Source organism: Cimex lectularius, unplaced genomic scaffold (assembly GCF_000648675.2).
Source record: "Cimex lectularius strain Harlan isolate CLEC.00 unplaced genomic scaffold, Clec_2.1 scaffold73, whole genome shotgun sequence".
NCBI classification, from domain to species: Eukaryota; Metazoa; Arthropoda; class Insecta; order Hemiptera; family Cimicidae; genus Cimex; species Cimex lectularius.
In genome coordinates this window covers 1,607,850-1,630,138 of record NW_019392632.1, presented here as the reverse complement: position 1 = coordinate 1,630,138, position 22,289 = coordinate 1,607,850, and the positions used below count along the sequence as shown (strand labels likewise).

General features: G+C 31.3%; 1 protein-coding gene across 8 annotated transcripts; it reads left to right on the top strand.

Moving 5' to 3' along the window:
- The first annotated feature begins 274 nt into the window (after window positions 1-274).
- On the top strand, window positions 275-19,174 carry LOC106662768 (PHD and RING finger domain-containing protein 1). Of its 8 annotated transcripts, none has more exons than XM_014387066.2 (21): window positions 275-722; window positions 4,271-4,307; window positions 5,847-5,912; window positions 7,572-7,637; window positions 7,696-7,770; window positions 7,851-7,893; window positions 7,964-8,001; window positions 8,724-8,855; window positions 8,919-9,071; window positions 9,133-9,276; window positions 10,843-11,013; window positions 11,107-11,280; window positions 12,052-12,188; window positions 12,251-12,493; window positions 12,560-12,811; window positions 12,897-13,060; window positions 13,200-15,779; window positions 15,858-15,958; window positions 17,267-17,395; window positions 17,471-17,610; window positions 18,613-19,174. In XM_014387066.2, the coding sequence occupies exons 2-21, from the start codon at window positions 4,302-4,304 to the stop codon at window positions 18,632-18,634; spliced, it is 4,836 nt and encodes a 1,611-aa protein (XP_014242552.1). In that variant the 5' UTR covers window positions 275-722; window positions 4,271-4,301; the 3' UTR covers window positions 18,635-19,174. The 8 variants fall into 8 exon arrangements, with proteins under 8 accessions (XP_014242552.1, XP_014242548.1, XP_024086391.1 ...); XM_014387062.2 differs by adding an exon at window positions 16,045-16,095 and having other exon boundaries at window positions 13,200-15,958; XM_024230623.1 differs by lacking the exon at window positions 18,613-19,174 and adding exons at window positions 7,147-7,280; window positions 16,045-16,095 and having other exon boundaries at window positions 13,200-15,958; window positions 17,471-18,365.
- The last annotated feature ends 3,115 nt before the right edge of the window (window positions 19,175-22,289 follow it).

Sequence of the window (22,289 nt, the reverse complement as noted above, 5' to 3'; positions counted from 1 at the left end):
TAAATTATTATTATTATTCAATAACAAAAAGGGTAGGAAACAATATTTAATGTCAATTTTTTAAAACACAATTAAGTATACATGTAAATACAAATATTGTCGGTAAAATTGTTGTATTGTGTAAACATACACATAGACATATGCAGTATAATTGACTTTTTGTTATTTATGTGTCTTCATTGAGTATTTATATTGAATTTTGAAGGTTAAAATGAAATTGTGTTTAAAAAAATTTGACGTCCAATCTTCGTACAAGAACCGCCTCGTACGCCCTCTGTTTAACAGGTTTACGGATTATTTTGAGGTCGTTGTCCAGTTCGTAGGGGCACATCGATTTCGATATTCTCTTCTCGTTATAACTTAATATCGCCCACTTAATATTATAATTCGCCGGTTCGGGCATCCGTAGATATATTTAGTAAAATCTGTAAAATAAATAAAAATCTACGGTCGAGTGCCATCGGTCCGATTTGTACCGGCGTCGTTCAACATCCGTAAAACAACGCCAAGTCGGTCTCGCGTTGTAACTTTTCCCCGATCAAGTTATATCGTGGAGATTGGAAGCCATTTTACCCAAACCGAGTTATAATTCGGATGCCCAAATAGATGACTTGTTCCGTCGTTGGTTTTAAATTTAATTCTGCAGTTATTTCGATTTCTGCAAAGACGCCTTCTCCAGGAATCCCTACTTCAGACGGAATGTGGAATGTCAGCTTAGAATGGTGAGTTTCCCCGACCAAAGCCCATTTTATTAATGTGCGAAACAAGTTTTTCATCCGTTGGCTTTTGCTTTATTATTTTGATTACTATAGTTATTTTGGACTTAACAAGCAGTGCTTTTTCCCAACAAAAACGTTTTCTCTTACAAAACTCTATTTGAAATGTTATTGTTTATTTATTTTTTAAAAATCGACTACATTTTTATTACGGACTATTTCTCATAATGAAACACCGACTGTTGACATTTTAAAACCCAGTTTGACCTTATATTATAAGCAAACTTGCTTCAAAAATTTAAAACGGGTGAGACATAATTTTTTTTGTTCACGCCTTTTGTATACAATTGATGCAGGGAAAAATTGTTCATACTTTTATTATTACCGTTTTCATCCAGGATAAACAATGAGATGAACAAACTTCACTTGTACAACAGTAGTGTTGTAGTTTTTTAATGTTGTCGTTATTATATTATAATTATTAACTATTGATTATATATATTTTTTAGACATATACAATTATAGATATTGTAAGATTTTTCTTTAGGTATGTGTGATGAACCTATAGTTTTAAAAGTTTTGTATCATCCTGGTCTGCTTATACTCACTGTTGAGGTCTGTCAGGTGTTATTTTTTTCTAATTTCACCTTCTTCGTTGGTTTATCTTATTACGTTTTTCTTATTCTCCCTTTTTTCCACTGCGACCTGAAATATCTATTGTTTAAATGCTTTTATTTCCAAAACTGTAAAATGCAACTACCTTAACTTTGTAGTATGTTACAGCCTGTGCAATGTTGGGACTGAGTCGGTTTTAAAGGAAATTTAAGACTGCCTGTAAAAAACTGTCAATCTATTTAAGATGGTTTTTCCCTGATGATGCCCTTAAAACAGGTCGAAAGCTTAGCAGTAACAACTGAATTTGATTTTTTTCTTCAAGATCATACCTCGATCCGAACCTTAAGGTAGTTCAGCAAAAGATGGGAAATGACTGAACTTGCCAGAAGTCAAGTACTGACTCAAAAGTACTCCAAGAAAAACATTGTTTGCAGTTTACGGAAAAGTGGATAGACGCAAGATGGGAAGGCAGCAACAAGCATAGGCTAGCTTTCAAATTCTTCCTTAAAATTTAAGAAAGAGCTATCTAACGCCAACTGGTTGCTTTCTGATGATTTCGTGATGCAAATCGTAGCGGGGCATACTTTCAAAATTTTCGAAGCATATCTTTTTAAGTACAAATAACAAACAGTTCATTATGCTTTGTATGCCAATTGGATGATTATGTAGCACACAAAATTTTTACATGCCCTTGTCAACAAAAAAAAGAAAAACTAAAAACCTTACTGTCAAAAAACAGTCTTGATCAAATTGACAAGCGAAGAACAAAAAAATTGTTTAGCACAAGCATCATGCATAATTTTTAGGTATATATTTATTTATTTTAGAGTTTATTTATTTTACCTATTGATTTGTCTACTTTATGAAATATTAATGAATATATGTATTTATTAATCATAATTGACTGTATTAATTATTGCAATTAATTATAGTTTTATTTTATCTAAAGGCTTGGTTGAGATGAAGAAGAGGGATTCAAGCCCATGACCTTCGGCTCGTGACTTTTCCACGATAGCTCAAGTGGTTAGAGCAACAGTTTATTGACATTAGCTTTTTCATCTCGACCAAGACCTTAGATAAAAAAGTATAATTAATTAAAATTTGTACAAAATGTTTTATTCACTGAATTATTCATGAATTTATTGTATAAACATAAAGTATGTGATTATGTTGACAATTAGCTTCAATCATGGTACTAATGTCCTCTGTATTATTGTAAACGGGCCGCGAGCAAGGGAGACTCTTTAGGGTAGCTTTTTGGATGTAAGAGTTTTAAAGAAGCAAAAACCCTTGACTTCCTCTAGTCTCACCTTTGAGTAGGTAAGGCTGGAAGAAGGAGTTAAGTTAATTGCCCCTACTGTCTTGACAACATTTTAGTAAATGGGGGTAAAAAATACTGACGGGTAGGGTCTCGCTTAGGTAGACAGGTGGTGGAAGGGAAAAAAGGAAGTCCAGCATTTTCCAGGTTTCCTCTTCATTTATTATTTTAGGTGTTAATATCATCTTTCCGAAGAGGCTGTATCATTTCTGGGCTAATGCTTTGCAGTCACATAGGACATAGGATTCTTCATGATTTGGCAAGTTTCTGTCTCAGCTTTTCTCGTTATTTTGAGGAGGTTGATTGGACTGGGCAATGGTCCATACAAAGAAAGGCATATGTATTACCTTAATTCTCCTCAGATATGAGGCAAGTAAGATATTCATAAATCTCAAAAATGAAGGAGAAGGAACTCTGCAATATGTGATTACCAATTAAAGAAGACAGGACTTCAGTAATTTCCCTAGGTTCAGCAGGTTTTCCCCCTTGCCTAACTTCTTTGAGTGATCCTGGTGAACTCATCCAGTGTGTGGTAATTTCTTTCTCCATCCATCTGATCAGTTCCACTTTTTGCAAGCTTTAGGACATTTTGCTGTGTTTTCCATATGTGTCATTTTGTTCGTTCTAATGTTCATAATATTTTATACAAATTATAAATTCTATTTTGTTATATGATAAATAGTTTGTTGGTCATTCCTGATTATTGTTGATGTTTTTATAAAACCCACCACAGGGGATGGGAGAATCACCAAGCGCATCTGATAGACCAAAGCGACGAAAATAAGTGGACCATGTTGATTGGAAATAACCATACTACATATATATATATATTCAAAATTACTTTACATTTATAACAAATTTATACATTCACCGAGGAATAAAAACTACAAATAGCTAAAAATAGTGTTTTTAATAAATACTTTGATCTTTATTGTATTTTTCCTTGTGTCTACATTAGTAATTTTTTTATGCACAATGAGGAAAACAGCTCTACGCCCCTACTTCTAAATTTTAAGCCAGGACTACACCTGGCCATTCCAAGCATAGAAAATACTTTTCAAATGATACATTAGTGGTCAGTGCATGGCCTACATGAAGATCCCGCCCAAAAATATATTTTTTACTCCTACTCCTAGACCTGTGACAGTTGTAAAGTTTGATGTTGGCCTTTCTTCGAATGCACATAATATTTAACAAAGCGCTATGAAGACATGGCATGAAACCTGTTCATTGCAAGAAAGAATAAAGTCTCCTAAAACATATGGAATACTAACTTTAAAATGTTTAGAGATCTGTTAAAAATACAAATTCAGTCTGTTAACAGTGGAGTATTTCATCCATCGAGTGTACAAATGATTTACAAATATATCTTGCTAAATTTGTACAGTTTTAAATTGTACTAATAAAATAATTTTCATTCAAATTGCCACTTAAATGTATATTATTTGTATTAAATATTAACATAACAATTTTATAATTGTTACTTTATTATGCACACAAATAAAACCAACTTATTTTAATTTAAAAAACTTATGAATTACATGAGGGCTTCAAATTTTAATTTAATTCAAATTCTATATTATATTTATAATAAAAATTAAAATGGACTATTTTGTTTCAGAATATTCAGTGAATTTTAAACCCTGGAAGTCATGTTGGTAAGTTAATAATATAATACAATTATTACGTTTTATGGTATTGGTATGTAATGATATATTAAAACTGGTTCATATGTAAAGTGACACAACCTCTTTAACGCTTTCAACTGATTTAAATATTTCTTAATGAAAGACATTTTCAAAGAGATGAATGATGGCAAAGTAAAAACCTTGGTGGTTTCTCGCATGGGGTTACATGCTAACCATTTGTTTAACTTCCTTTAAAATATACTAAATGCTTATTTATACTGTTTTGTACACATCATTGTTTCCACATTAGCATTATTAGTATTCCACCCCCCTCTGATCAACTTAGTCCATTCAGTATTAGCGAAAAAATAACGCATCAGATTAATTAAAGGATAAAAATTATGATTTTTTAATTTGACCCATTGTGTTATGATGTTTGACCATTGTGTTATACTGCTCATCGCATATGATGTGCATCTCATGAAGTCAATTTACCACCAGAGTAAACTATTTACAGTTTGGGCTTACACTAAAGTGGTTAACCTTTTTTGGACTAGTAACAAGATCTTGTTCAGTTTAGCATGCTCCCCGGCCCAGTGAAGAGTCGTCCCAGTCTAGACCTCGTAGTTTTTGCCTTGTAGTTCTTTACTCAGGGCTTTGATTGGTTAAAGTTATATTCAATGTATATCAGACACCTTGGTAGTGAGGAGACCTCTCACACTTCTCTAAAAATTTACAAAATTGCAACACATTCCTTTCTTTGGAAAACCATTCCATCACAATATCTCATTAGGAATGACCTACTTTCGTCTACCACCCCTGTTCTTCCCAGCCCTCTACCCTTCCCTATCATCTACTCTGTTGTCTTTCTTATTTTTTGTCTCGTGTCTGTTAAATGGCTACAATTTTAGTTTTGTATAGTTCACCATAATTTTCAGAATATATTTTGTTGTCCTTATTTATATATATTTATTTTTATGTGCACATATATATTTTTTCAACTTTGTACTCGTATGTACATACATACCTACACATGAGTACAGAGTTGAGCTTCCAGTAATTGAATCAGCAATCAGTATTTATTTATTTTGTTTTTTGCTTATTACGTTTTAAAATAAATAGTGAAGATTTTTTGAGTCAAATAAATTTTCATTTAAATACAAATTAGTTTTTCCTTATATTTGTATAAGTAAAGTGAACAAGGAATGAACTGTCAAATTTTAAACCGTGCAACATAAAAGGAATAAGAGCGATTCAAAGCAAACATTTTGAGATAAAATATAAATCAGGCTGGGGGGGGTTAAGTAGTGGCTGAGGCTATTGTTATAGTTTATATAGTTTAGTTATATAAACTATAGGTTATAGTTATAGGTTCAGTCTCGAAAATATTAAATTAGTTATAAATTTGCTCTAAGATTTGATGAATTTTATATTCCTTCCGATGAATTTGCGCCCTACTTGTTTTAAATTGAGGCCAAAAGGATAGCAGGATGTATTGTCTACTGAGTACATTTTATTTTATTTTCGTTACAAAATCCAATTTATAATAATGTTTTTGTTTGTTTACAGAGTGATTCGAATGACACGGATTCCAGTAGCCCTTTGTGTAAACGCAAAAAGATAAGAAGAATCGTGGTAATTTTATTTTATTATTTTTTTTTTATTATATAAATTGTAAATATAACATGTTAACTCATTGAATTTCATACTAGTAATAAAATTACAACAATATAAAATGTAAAGTAATTCCTGTTCTACATGACGGTTTAAAACCCAACAATTAGGAGTCGTGGTTGGTGCAGACTACTTTGTGCAATAAATACTTTTTTACAACAATTCTGATAATATTCAAAAGGCAATGCTGGGATCAAGGCAAATATTGAATACCCTAGAATGCCATAAAGTAGGATAATTTAGCAAAATATTTGTTTTATTTCTTCCTTTTATGAGCTGTAGTTCTGCGTTTGTGTTATTAAAATATGTATTATACGTCCATGATTTGGCCCTATTCAACAGGGCAATTTTCTTTCCATTGGTAGACAAAGGAAAGTGAAAAAAAAAGAAAAAAAAAAGGAAACAATGATTTTAGTACATCTACCAATATAGATTGCAGAACGTGGCATACACTGGAAAACGTACTTGTAGATTTTCATTCAGTCAGGCGATGAGCATTTAAAAACTCGAAATCTGGATAACTTCAAAAAACAGTTTGTGAGTAGAACCATCGTTTTCGTTCAATGAATTGATATATTCACTCGATCTTAACTACTTCTATGAAAAAACCAAATACTGATGCAAATATATGAGAAAATAAAAAAAATGTTTGTTTAATGTTACCTGTTATTAATATCGATAGAAATAAAATTTTGCAAAAGGCAACCAGTTGGAACAAAACAAATACTTCATTTATCATATGCTGCTTGAGGTGGGGCATATTATTGGCATCTGTCATTATTAATGATATATTCTTAATACATAATTTTCATATTATGTTAATCCTTCCCATATATATATAAGCCTTTGAGAATCATTCCAAGCAAACATCTGGAGGCCCCACAAAATTTTCTTTTTGTTTATTGGCCTTGCATTGTGATTAACTATCCTCCTTAAGGATTTTACATATAACGCTCATTAGTAATATGCAATACAAAAATTACTGGATAATATGCAATCTTTGCCTCCATTTTATTTATACAACAATGTTTAACAAAATACAGTACAATAAAGTTTTTTATAATGACATTGAAAATGATAAACTTTATTTTCTGAATAATGTGGTGCTTTTTTGAAAACTATTGCAAAAAAGTAAACATAGCAAAAAAAAGTTGCCATCAAATTTAAAATTGCTGCATTAATATTTTCATTGTAGGGATTTAGGGTCAATCACAAAGCCATTGACTTAACATTCATGGCATAGACGTCTTGAGGGTCAAGTTGAAGTGTATGAAATTCCAATTTTTTGTTACTAAAATTGATCGACTTAGCAATAAATAACATTGTGTGGTAATTATAATTTGATTTGTAATTCTAAGCTATTATGATTTTTTTTCTGTCTTCATAATATTGAACATAAAATTCCCCAAACAATAATTTTCATAAAAGTCATTGTTATAATTTCTTTCATTTATACTAAATGTCAGAATGTATGTTGCATTTGGTGCTATAAAACACAATACCAGTTGAAATTAATATTAAGCTTTTTTTGTCAATTAAGCTGATTCTTGATTCATTAATTTTTGCTTTTGAAATAAACATTTAAATAAAATTAATGTATGATATAAATTATTATTTCAGCTTTCCAGCTCATCATTGGAATCAAGTGGCAGTGAAATTGGGAGGCCTACAAGAAAAAAATGCCATGTATAACATTCTCTTGACTTTTTTCCCCAACTCCTTTTTACATTTTTATTAATTTCAGGTAATATTGGATTCTGAATCACAGAGTAGTGATAACTTGTCTGATTCTGAGGATGAAGTTTTCCAAACAAATCAGGTGAGGCTAGTTTCTGAATTTGTATTGTTATTGATCAAATGGATTGTAATGCTCTGTTTCAACTCTAATTTTTGTTCAAGGGTTCTTCCAAAAAGAATGGATTGAATGGTAGCAGTACTGAAGGTATTAATTTAATTTGTATATACAGAACATTGTAAATTGATATTTTATAATTTGTCTGTATTTCTATTAGGTCCTAATCACAGTAAGAAAATGGGAAATTTTTCTGAGGTAAGTGTAAATTTTGCTGATATTATAGTAAACAAAAAAAAAGTTAAATTGCCAGTTGTCCCTAGAATATGTTTTTAAAGGTTTAAAAATGTGATTTTTGCAATATTTATGATAAGGGTGTGTTGTAAAAAAAAATGGTCGTTTGGATGGTGGACACCAGACTTTGTCGTGCCTCTCAACAAAAATTGTTTCAAAATATAGTTTTGCTCATTCAAAATGAAGAGTTTAGTTCTTCAACAGACAACGTCATGTGGTAATTGAAGGAGTTTATGGTCCAGCGGCCACTCCATCCTTAAATAGTTCCTCCTATCAGCGGGTTCAAGGGAAAGATCTTTCATCAAATTGATATGGGTATTAACAGCTTCTGTGCAAGAGTCAATTCTTACACCATTTCCTCTTCGGTTTATTGCTTTTTATATATAAACAAATAGCAGCATATCACAAAAGATCGTCATCCATTTTGAGGAAGTAATTCACTTGATGACGATCGGAGCGACTGGCTGTGGTGCAGTCATGAATGCCCCCTCAAATTTCGGGCACTCTAAATGGAACTATACGGCTCGGCACGATTCTATTTGGAGATTGGTGATTTTTTGCCCTGTTTTCATACCCTTTAACTTTTCTAACTCCCTCCACATTCATTCGTTTATTTATGTTTTATATAATTAATTTTAATTTATATATTAAGGGACTAAATTTAACTTTATTTCTAATTTTAATAGGAAGAGACTAACTCATCAGATAATGATGGAGATCGATGCATAATTTGCTTTAAAAACTTAAGGCCACCATTAGCTAAACCATTAAATTGCAACCATAACTTCCATCCTGAGTGTTTATCAACATGGTCTAAGGTAATCCTCTATTGATTTTGTAAATTGAATTATATGAAATTAAACGATCAATAATTGTTCCAGACTTCAAATACATGCCCGATTGACCGTGTTAAATATACAGCAATTCGTGTAACAGGGGTTTCAGGTGAGCTTATTTCACGGACAGATGTTAAAACACCGCCTCCACAAAATCACAATGCCGATTTTGAACCGGACGATGCTACATTTTGTGAAGTAAGTTCATTTTTTCCCATTCTTATTAGTGAACAATCTTCCACTATTATTTTTATTTCAGGTGTGCCACCAGCATGACCGAGAACACGAGATGCTCCTTTGTGATCGGTGTAATGCAGGATACCATATGGACTGTCTATCGCCACCTTTAACGCAAGTGCCAACTGGGGATTGGTTTTGCCAGTACTGTGCCGACCTTTTCAACGTTAGTAGTTTTCACAGCACATTCGTTTCACCCTTTTTATAAATTCCATTGCATGTTCATAAATTATTTTTACGTGCAATCCTAAACCATTTCCTTCCATTTTTCCTGCTTTATTGCTTGAAAACTAGTACCATATTGTTAAAATAATTTTTATTCTCACTATTTCACTCCTTTTTATATTTTTTGTTATCGGGTATTATCATGTGAAAATTTAATGTGTGAATATAGTCAAAAATTAAATAAAAGTTGACCTTGTTAACGATATCATTTTTATTAGCCAAAATTGAATGAAAATATAAAAAATGTATAAGCTACTACAATCAGTAAAGTTTATTTTCGGAGTGTCAATTAAATTAATAAATTAGCAAGTTTTTAATAATACAAGTTGTACATCCTTGCCATCAGTAAATTTAAAAACTTTCAACTTTTCACAAAAAGATATTTTTGTCATTATTTCATAAATAAACATAATGTTATTATTGATCAGAATAAGGCAATATCCTTGTGAAAATCCGGTGTTCATAAATAAATCTATTTTTTACACATTACAAATTTGTCGAGAACGAGGAAGTAAGAAGAAAATACAATTGAACATACATTATAATTATAATAATTTTGTTTGTAAATGACAATATACCATCCACTTGAAATTTATTATTATTATTTTTATTTTATTTGTGTCCAATATGCTTTTCTACCAGCTTAAAAAGTTAAAGTATAAGAAAATTGATTGCAAGGTGTTTACAATTTTTGTTCAGTAAAATATTTGAGAGTACAAAGACTTGTGGAAAAGAAAAGTGGTGGACTCATTAAAGAAATGGAAGAAGGGCATTTTATTGTAAGTTTATCAGAATGAAGCCATTGATAAATAGATGGCATTTTTCGGGAGTTCAATGTTTTAAAATGGTGCAAAAATATTCAAACAGTGGTGAGGTGAGCAGTGTATTCCTGGGCTACTCCCTTATCACCCTGGTCTTATTCTTTTTTATTTATTTATTTTTTTAAATAAAATTGAAATTATTTTTAAAGCTCTTATCTGTCAGGTGCATTTTGCCATTTTTCACTTCTATAAGTACAAGTTATCAGTGTTTTTCTGGTTTGGAAATGCATAAACTTGTAAAATGTGTGATAAATTGACTAGAGCAAGAAATACCAGGATGATCAAGAAGAAATTGTTAATCAAATTAAAATTATTTGAAAACTCACTTTTTATTTATTTATTTTTGTTCTGAATGTATACTTATCAGAATTTAAAAAAAATTGAATTCAAGTTTGGTTAACCGTAAAAAAATTGTTTAAAAAATGACCAATTAAAAAGTTTTTATATTATTTGAAATAAGGGGGAGGGGCAGACATTGGATTTAAAAATTTTATCTTTAGTTACACATATCAATTTATGTAAAGCAATCCAATATTGATATTAAAGCAAAGGATCTTTCTTACTATTTATGGTTAGCTAATTTTAAAAATAGCAATTTTTATTTTATAGAAAGTCTAAAAAGATCTTTAAACTCAGTTTTATTTATTCTTTTAAATAACGATTATAAGTGACAAATATATTTAAAGGATTTTGAAATAGAGGATGATGAGGTCCATGATATACTGTCTAACACGATTCTTCTCGAGAACCGCTTTCGCAGAAGACCCGAAAGGATGCCACGACTCCCTCGGGGACCTAGGACAAGGGGTGCCCAAAGAGTTTATAACATTATCAACCAAACTTCAACATTAAATCAGGTTTTTATTTTTCACAAACAAACAAAATGAAAATAAACAATTTAACGTTGAGTTTTTCATTTGCACTTTTACAACTAATGAATGGTTTGTCAGCCTTCAACATCCTCCGGTCGCCCGGCTGCACAAAGAAAGAGGAAGTCCAGAAAACGAACAAAAACAAAATATAAAGTTGAGTTAATTACTGTGGAAGATGGTAGTACGTTGGAAGTTAAAGTTGCAGTTAATAATCGGAAAAGTAAAAGGGCAAAAAAGAATCAAAGTCGCAAAGTGAGTAATGTCCTTATGCTTTACATAATTTAACAAAGAGATGGGAAGATTAATTATTTATATTGATGATCTCTTTTCCCACTAACGATACCATTTTAGCTTCTACTGTGGTCTTACACTTCAACATAGATATTTTGCAAAATGCAGTTTTTAGGGTTCAGAATTCATTGAATTTGGATTTTATGTTTGTTTAAATAAGCAAAAATAATAACGTTCAGCCATTGCAATCATATACACGCTGCGCAACCATTATTAACAGTTATACATGATTTCATCCATTGAAAGTATTATCTAGCATTATTGTTAATATTAACATTAATTAGTTTAACGATGTTTTGTTAGATGTGATAGATCATTTATTTCAGATGCGATATTTTAATAATAACATAATGTTTCATTTATGAAAAAATGTTTTATGCTTTGCATTCTAGCCTTTATACAATTTTTGCTTTTAACATTTTGCTAGTCTTTGTCACTGAAAAGATGAGTATGTTTAAAAGAAAGGAAAAAAGTCAATTCCAGAAACCAAACAACCAATAGCTTTTTAAATAACTTTTGATTAACAAAGGATATTTTTATTTTTTGGTTGTAGTAGCTCAAAACTTAGTCTCATTATTAAACATTTGTTATTCTTTAAAAATAAAATAGTTTTCTTAAGGAGGTGTGTGTGCATTTGCTGAATTTACTTTTACTTTATTTTTATTTATTTATTAAAAATCTTTCTGATTAAAAAATCATGACAATTTTGCTAAATAATTTTATATTTTTCAGAAAAAATGTCGCAATAAAACATCAAAACGAGCTAGTAAGAAGCCTGTCGAACCAGTAGGAAGTTCGTTTAATTTGCCTGTTACGCATAACTCTTTAGATCTGTTTGGTACCAGGCCACAGCTGGAATATTTTTCAGAGTAATAACTGACAATAAATGATCTGTTTTGTGAATTGTTCATTTTTTTAAAATTTATTTTAGTTGTGATGCTGAGGATGAACTTGAGGAAGAGTCAGGTGGAGGTTTGGGACTTCTTCGAAGAGCTCGTCTGGCTGTAAGAAGCATGGCTGGTCGGAAACAGTTAGCGGCTCAAATATTCAATACAAGACCTAGGAGAGTTATTCAGAAAATAACAGTAAATACAACTCCAGTTGATATCGTTTCTTCAATTCTCGACCAACAAAATGTTTGGCACAACCCAGATGCCGTGATTCATAGAAATAGGTTAGTCTATATTAACAAATTTATAAATAATTGAGAACTTGTGTTTAATAATTTTCCTTTTTCTAGCAATGGTGATGTCAAGGTGATTATAAAAGATCAAAAATCAATTCCTGTTAAAAAATCAGCAGGAGGCCATTCTGGTGAATCGAGTGCCATGAACCAAAATCAGACACAGCCAGAATCAACGGTAAATGAAAATAATCACTCACAATCGAATGAATCGAATGTCCTTCCACCTCTTCAACCACCGCCACAACCACCAGTGAAACTTTGTGAAGATGATGACTTTGATTTATATGCTGATATCGATACAACAAGGTAAGTTAATATAGATTAAATTAATGTAAACAAAATAAATGCTTATTTGGACAACATTACTTATTTTGACTATATCGTGATTTAGTTGTAAACTGCTGCCTCCTCCTGAACCCCCAGCAATGTTGTTGGCTTTAGAAGATGATCAAGGAGGAAGCTCTCCTGAGGAAGCTATGCTTGTCATCGATGATGAAAGACAGTGTTATGACCCAGATGTGCCTACATCACCTCCAGCATCTCCAGTAGCACCAGGTACTGAAAAAATGTAAAGTTGTTGAATGATATTCTGTAATTGCAATTTTAATAAAATAATGTATGTACCTAAATGAGTATGTATGTACCTAAATATAAAAAATATATTTAATTTTTCATTTTATTTATATATTTACAGAAAATCAAGAGCCTACTAACAAGCAGAATGAAGAGGACTTTAAAGCATTGTCAAATAACGTTGATTTAGAACAAATACGCCTTCCTTCACCTCCTTGCCCTCCTGATGCAATAAACCTCCCACCGTCCCCTGATGTAGATGCAATTAACGATTCCGACTGTCCAAATCGGAGTTTCTATTCAAAAGTGAGCACAGAAATCGCTAAGGAATCCAATTCAGATTTAGATTCATCTGACAAAGAAGATGGTGAAGATGCTAAAAAAGATATGGTGTTAGGAAATGATAACACTATTAATAAGATCGATGAAGATGGTCTACTTAGCCAAAAGGAAGATGAAGAACCGGTTAACTACGAAAAAAATAAAACAGAAAGTAACACGTCGAAAGATGAGGACAATGAAAAAATAGATATGGATGATAACACTGAGTGCAATAACAAAGCTCGATCTAAAGTAGGTGATAATCATAAAACTGATATTCTTTCTGGAGAAGAAACAGTCGATGTAGCTCCAAATGAAGAACAAAGTGATAAATGTGGAAACACAAAAGATGACATTACTATTTCACAAGAAAGTCTGACGACTGAAGATAAACCTGATAAAATAAATAATGTAAGTAAATCTAGTAGTAGTAATATAGAAAAGGAAACTGACGATATATTGGAACTTGGTTGTGAGGAGGATGAAAGGGATGGACTTGTAGACATTACTGATGAGGAGATCAGTACCTACGAGAGAAGTTGGGAACTTGAAGATCACAATAGGCCTGCTTCTGATAAAACTGTCGGCTTGGAAGGATTAGAAACAGAAGCGATATCTGATTGTGAGTATACTCTTGCAGAAGAGCGCCCAGAGGAAAACAAGCCTCAAAATGAAAATGGACCAAAGGAAGAAGGCGAGATTGTTTTAGAAGAAAGAGTCGCATCGGTTGCATGGAAAAAGTTGTCCAAAGGGACTAAAGAAAGAAGCTATAGAGAAAAAGACACAACTAAAGAAAAATCAACTAAAAAAGAAAAGAAGAAAACTAAAGAAAAGCGTAAAGAGCTTGAAAGATACGATGTGAGAAAGATTATCAGTGAAAAACCAAAAAAACGAAAAGTAGATGAGTTTGGTAGGGATATTTCATCAAGGAGCCGGAGTCGTAGCAATAGTAGAAGCAGGAGGAGTGTTTCTCTTGTGAAAAGACGAAAAAGTGTAGAAAAAAGGAGCCGAGGTCATAGCAGGAACCGCAGCCAACCTAGGAGTAGAAAAAGAAGTAGAGGTAAGAGCAGCAGAAGTAGAAGTGTAAGTAAAAGAAGGAGCAGGTCACCTAGAAGAAACAAAACCAGAGCCAAAAGTAAAGAGAGGAAAAAGCGTAGACAGTCGTCTGTTAGTTGTTCTAGCTGTTCCTGTAGCAGTTGTGAAAAAGATAAAAGGGTCGTCAGTAAGAAAGTTTCCACTTCTGAGAAAAGTAAAAACAGCACAAAAGAAAAAAGCAAAAGACGAACAAAATACAAATCAAGAAATCGTTCACCGAAACGAAGACGTTACAGTTCTCCAGTGCCCTCAAAAGAAGTTTTCACTTCAGGAGATAACATTTTAGTGAGTGTCAATTTCAAGTCATCAAAAATGAGCGATAGTCGAAAAGAGTCAAGCACCAGACGAAGAAAGGAAGAAGAACAACCGAAAAAGAAAAAAGACAAGAGTTCTAAAGAAAATCAGCCTTTGAGAGGTATTGTAACTAAGACGAGTTCCTTTGGTAAAAGAAGATTAAACACAAAACATCTCAAACCTGTGGCAATTATTGATTTGGATCAATCACCGTTTAGGGAGCAAACACCTTCACCAAAAGAAGTTATAATATTGACTGACAGTGATAATGAGGAGAAACTGAAGGAGACTGATAAAGCAAGAGAAACTATAGTGACTGGGCCTAAAACTCCTCCTGAACCTCACATCAAATTTAACATTGTAAATGCCAAACCTCAAATGCGAATTTTGTCAAATCCTCTGCTTGATTCTACTGACCAGAATGATGATGATGATGAAGTTGATGATAGGTCAAGTGAAATAGTCCACAAAGGCCCTAATACACCACCAGAACCTCCAATTCCTTATGATCCGTTTGAACCAACCAAATCTCGTTCACCAACACCTATTCAAAACACTGCAGATAGAAATGTGTCACCCACAGTTGATCTTGTTTCAAATGCAAGAATCACACCAGAACCGACACGAGTGATTTCACCACCAAAACCTCAACACGAGGCTCCAAAAACTCCTTCTCCTCTTCGTACTCCTCCGAGTAAGCCACAAGAGGAAATAAACTCAATTGAAAAACCCAAACAACCACCATTTGTTCCATCTGTAATGAAAGATGATGATTCTGATGATGATATGGGAGGGGGCGGTGGTGGAGGTGGGGATTCACCCTATTCACCTGGCTCATCTGAAGGTGATGACTTATTTGAGCCTCCACTCCCACAAATATCAACTCCAAGTAAAATCAAAACAAGGCCAATTCAACCAAAACACACTGTAAGTGGCAAAATACTTGCATTGCCCAGGAAGAAAGCTAAGCTGCCCCTTAATAATTCTAAAGGTATACTTTTTAAACATTCCGAAAGTATATTCCTTCCTGTAAATAATTTTTCAAATTATAATTTGGAAAAAATCCCAGGGTCTTCTAGCAAGAAAGATTGTCTGAAGTTAGATGAAGATCAATTAAAAATGTTAGATGAACTGCCTAACTCAGCTGTGGACATGCAAGTCAAAGACAAGGTAATTATAAAAATGTTCTATTCATTCCTCTGATTGTTACATTTAAATGGATATAATAAATTGATCCTGAGTTTCTGTAAATAAAGGCACCCAAAGTCAATGTTTTACAAGGCACACAACAAGATTCTCTTGGGGAGGTACGTACATGTAAATGTTATTTACTTTTTGAAAAAGATGGTTTTATTCACAGATCTGTTGTTAATAACGATCCAGATTTCAAACATTTAAAGCTCATCATCAGGTTAAAGGATCTTCAAAATTTAAATATACAGTGTTACACTCTTTCAACAAAAGGAGGGAATTAGATTGGTTTTTGAGAAATTTAAAATAAAAATTGTAAAATTAAACATGGAGATAAATGCATAAATAATATTGATTTTGATTCACATCCTATTTTAAACATGTACCTAAATAATATTTGACATACAAATTAATCATTAATTTAAAATTACTTTCTTACAGTATTTATTAGTATAATATTTAGTTTTGTTGTAATTCATGTTGTTTGCACATTCAAATTGAGTGCCATTAAAAACCATCTCATTGGAACTCGTTGGTGGTGGTTCAGCAGATTGACACTTACAATTCATACGCTTACAATCATCAGAGAGACGTGTTCATCCTTCACCCTGATGATGAGCATTTAATGCTCGAAATCCGGATAGTTGTAAACAACAAATCTGTGAGTAGAACCATCATTTACAAAAAGGGAATCTACATACTCACCCCACCTTCATCATTTCTACATATAATTTTGTTCATGGAATAACGTAACTGTCTTCCTTATCTTCATACGTGATCTGAAATTCCAGTTTGAAGAGAAGTTGAGGGGAGAATAAGTTATTTAAGAATATTGTTTTATGATTTTTTTTTCCTTTGTAATATTTATTTGTTTTAGAAACTGTCCAGTATCGTTTTATGGGTTTGATTTCTTTATATTTCAATTTAGTCATATGGTTTCTGTTTCGAAAGGCTCCAAGAGTTGGAAGAAAATGAAGTATTATGATCCAAATTATATTTTGATTTATTAAATTTATTTTCCATAATTGGCTATGGGATATTTGATGGTATTAAATTATTTGTTGTTGTTGGTTTGTAATTTCATTACTATTGTTCCAATTGTTCAAAAATGTACTTCCATTGCTACTATGCCCTTCTGGATTGTTAAAGTTTAGAAGGGTTTTATATCATATATAATTCTATCCTTTAAAAACAAAATATTGATTTTTTATATTCTAACTGAACTGCAATTAGAGGGTGGGGTTTATTAAAGCATATTTGTGTTGACAGAATAAATTTTGTTTGCAGTTTTTGAAGAAGTTGAATAGACAAGAACGAGTGGTGGAAGAAGTCAAGTTGGTCCTAAAACCACATTATGCCAAGAGGCATGTTAACAAAGAAGAGTACAAAGACATCTTGAGAAAGTCTGTACCTAAGGTAACATCCTGTCTAACTTAATATCTTGCTGGTTGTACATTGAATTTAATTAAAATTTTGGTCAATTATTTTTAGATATGTCATAGTCGATCGGGCGAGATCAACCCATTGAAAATTCAACGTTTGATCGAGGCTTACGTTAAGAAGTACAGGCACAAGAAGAAGAGAAAGCCACCGGCTTTGATCCAGCCTCTGCAGAACCTCAAACCAAAACCGTACGCTAATGTTCTTTGTTTGTAGGAATAGAAACAGTTTAGAGGGATTTGGGTTCAATTAAAAACAATTTATTTCAAATAGTGACTAGAGGTACAATTATTAAAAGCATAAGTTTTAATTAGAACAAAAAAAGTTTAGCATTTTTTATGTGTTGTTAATTTTTTTATTAATTAAGGAATTTTGATTAATAAAAATTCTTATATATTTATATATGACAGATTGCGGACTGTATGTGTGAGAATATTACTGATTTTTATTTATGTGTATGTGCATAAAAATAAATAAATTTAAATTGTAATACTATAGGCATGAATTTGCAGTCTCGTTTGATTGGAATTCCAGCTCCTACATTATTAACTTTTTAATTTATAGACTGACAGTTAATATTATTTTTACTTATATAATTAAAGATATATAACTATTGTGCAATGCTGTTCGTATTATAATTATTAACTATTATAAACAGTTTTTTAGAAAGAACAAGGTTGATGGATTCTAAGCAGTGATAAGACATGCTAATCATTTATATATGGTCATAAATATTCATTACTCTTACAAAAAATTAGGTGATCAAACAATCAAGGCTATTACACTTTTAAATCTTTTGGCTAGATTTTTTTTTATTTTTATACATGGCCACAGCAGGGATATCCTTTTAAGATGATTCTTTCAAATAGTGACAACATTGACATTTTTCAAGGCTATTAAAAAATGTTCTTTGAAAATATATATATATAATTAATACTATAGAATAGTAGAGGTAAAAAAATTGAATTGATATAGATTTTATAATTGAACATAGAATGTAAGGAGTAAAGTTTTTATTTGATATTATAGTCAGAATATTCATAGCAAATGCAAAATATATATCTTTTGTTAAGAACTGCAAATTTTATTGAATTTTTATTATATGAAGGACTTCTATTTCTATTTTGACAATTAATTTACTGAAATTATTGTAATTTTCCATAAGCAATTATTAACTTTGGCCCTTTTTTTAGGAAACAGTCAATGTGGTGTTAACTGCAGTTGTTAGTTGTTCCCTGAATTGTACATAGTCGGGTGGATTTACCACTATGTGCTTTCGTGTCACTTTTGCAGTTTTATAACCGCCAGTAAGGAAATTGATGCGGATTTTAAATTGGAGGTCAACGAGTCAGTTAAAAAACAATAAATTAAGCTTTTAGGTTTTATAAACTTTTGGAAAAGAAGAAAATCATATCTTTTCTCTCTTTCTTTTTTTCTTTTTAAATGTATAAATATTAATTGTAAATACTTTATTTAATTGCATGGTCTTGTGAAAGGGAGTTGTAAAATACGCCTGTAAATAAGAATTTTTAATTTGAATATTATTAAATAATTGTGTAATTATTTATTTAAAATTAAGTTATTCAAAACATGTGAATAATATTTCAGAAATGGTGACAACAGTTTTTGTTGCTTGGTTGTGCATAATTATAAATTATTTTAATTAATTACTGTGAATGAAAGATTTTCTAAGAAAATTCTTTTTGTATAATTTAGAATTTATAGATACATTTATATTCAAATATATTACACATACACATCAAGATTTATTAATTTATGTTATTTTTTTAATATGTATTAAATATGATATATAAATGTGATTTATCAGTGGTTTTTTTCCTGTTGATATTTTCAGTTGAACTTAGTAAGGATAATTTGATAACTCGACTCAACATTGAACTGAACTTGTGGAAATGTGTGGTGTTTAATGACCGTTAGTCAGTGATTATTCACAGATCGTGAGATGCGTTCTGGTGTGACGTAGGTTTTAGAAAAACATTTTCTTTATCGTGCCAACGTTCAATCTATATTGAGATCATCAATAGTCGATTTATAAATCCCAGGCCCTGAAGATGATATCAATAAAGATCGAAACGTTGGCATGATAAAGAAAATGTTTTTCTAAAACCTAAGTCACACCAGACCGCATCTCACGGATCTCCGAATAATCATTGAACTGAACTTTAATGCCTCGTTTGCATTCAACCACTGCTCCTTGTGTTGCTATATTTTTAATGAATATAATATATGATATTTCTGAAAATTTTATAAGGTATATAAACACAGTATGAACATGTTGAGCACAAGTGACCTATTTACATATTTTCCATGCTCACTGTTCAGAAGAGGACTGAATGCAAACAAGGGGTGACATTAAAAGGAGTCTGCTTTCTGTGACCTTATATTGATGCCCAATATTGATCTATTGTGCCATCTACATTATTGCCCCTGCCTTACTATCACAAGATAACTCAATTTAAAGAATGCAATTTTCAATTATTATCCCAAGTTAACTCTGGCTAATTTTTTTTCCTTAACTCTGGATTTTATCTCTGTTTGTTTCATTGTAGCTCTTTAAATTAAAAATGCAAATGTTTTAGTGCAACCAATATTAATAGTACAGTAATATCAAAAGCAATTTTTGCTACTAATAATTAAAGGAATGTTTTCATGTATTATTTTGTTCTCGAACGTGAGAGTTTTTAAATTGAGTGATTGCGGAAATTATTCAGAAAACGAAAATATTTCTAAAGCTGGTAGCCAATCCTACTATAGGATGTATGCAGTATGAAGTAAAAAACAAGACCATTGTATCGACACACTTCTTCAGTTCTTCCCTGATTGTCAACTGGTCTTGTATGTGACACCTTGCTTCAAAACATACCACTATCAACTTGAATTTTTTTTTATTTTATTTATTCATTTACTTGTATCTACAAGTTTTTTACATTTGTAAATGTTAATAAATATTTTAATTTTGGTTTATTGCAAATTTTGTGTTTTTTGTCAGTTAACTCATGATAATAATTTTTGAGCCGCCAATTTGGTATGTAAATAAAAGCCAATAAAAAAAAGTGAAAGAACTTACTTTTACATATCATAGAGAATATAAATCAATCATTAAAAAATGGGTGATTTTTAAAGCATACTTCAGAAAAAACTTGTAAAGCAAGAGGTTAAAACTTTGTAAGCTTAAGGCTTTTCATTAAATGCCAAAGCTTTGTTAAGGGCTCTTAGACGTAGGAATCTTTGCACCAACTCTTTTTCCACTGTTTATACTTTCTGAAAATATCTGCACAAGCTTGTTTTGCTTCTCCAGATTTCGCAGTGTCCAGTCAGTAGTGTTATCATTCTTACCCCAACCCAAATTAGGTTTAGTATTTCTACAAAGTCCTGGAATACCATCCTATTGAACTAAGAACACTTAGTCTTGATATACTGACTGATGGATCTATTTTTTTGTTAAATAGATGTCATAAAAAATGTACCAAAACAGGATGTCTAACAGGACCTTGGTGCTATTATAAATGGCTCTAGATTTTACTACTGATGAGGCTTTACTGCTACCTAATTGTCAATTGTTATTCTTTGTTGACATTTGTTGTTACTAAAATAAAAATAGATATCTTGCTGAGGAATGGAGGAAAACAAACTTTATTTCTGATTATCCTAGACTTCCTATCCAAACCGTTTTGGTCAGGGATAGGAATTTCATCATCTAAGATCTATTTCCAAAATACCTAAAGAGCAATTAAGAACAAAAATTAACATTTAAGTTAATGTGTACTATTTAGCAATCGTTAATTAATTATTTGGAGATCATGAGATGCGGTCTTGTGTGATGTAGGCTTAGAAAAACATTTTCTTTATTGTGCCATCGTTTCAACACTCACAACACGGCACACAACCATGACACATTTACCCAGAAAACCTATACTTTGAGACCTGAAGATGATCTAAATAAAGATCAAAATATTGACACAATAAAGAAAATGTTTTTCTAAACCTAAATCACACAACACCGCATCTCATGATCTCCAAATAATCATTTAATTTAATGTTAACGCTTTTGTGCTAAATAGAATGGAAATTGTTTAATTTAAGAGATTATGCTTGTACATGTTGTCTTTCTGCCTATGGTGTTTTGCATCAAATGTTTTACTTTTTGATTTATTTGCACGACAAAATAAAATATAATTGAACTTAAATTATTAAATGTAGTATAGCTTTTGTTTAAAATAGTAGTGTTATGTGGGTGAAATCGATCATTGTAATAAAAAGCACAAAACTCTATTTTCAAATTTGCAAACTGATTTTGAAATTTTCTTTGATAATAAAAAAACTGCCCTTTGCCATCTGCCAGTACAAATTAATAAAATGAATGTATTACATATTTTTAAATTTAATGTTGACTCAAAACTGAAGTGAAAATTATCCAAATTGAAAATCCATCAATCCTTGAAGAAAATAAATAAATAAAAATTCCTTTTTTGGCATTTATGGCATTGGTTTGCAATGAGAAAATCTTGCTTTCAGAGTTCGTTTTATCTCATACAACCTTGACAGTTGTCATTATACTATGATTCATCTATGTTTTATTATGTCACTGAGTTGGTTATAATAATTAATGACCCAAATAATAATAATAAAACAAAAGAAATAGACGCAATAAAACCAGATGTTTTATACTGCATTACATTGGCGGTGTTTTTACAACAAAGCTATTTTTTTAACGATTCAACAACCAATATTATTAAATAAAACAATTTTGCAATAAATATTAATATTATCACAAGGGAATTTATTTGGGTTGGAAATATGTTTTTTAAATATAATTGTTAATTGGTATCGTTAACGGTCAGTTAGTGAT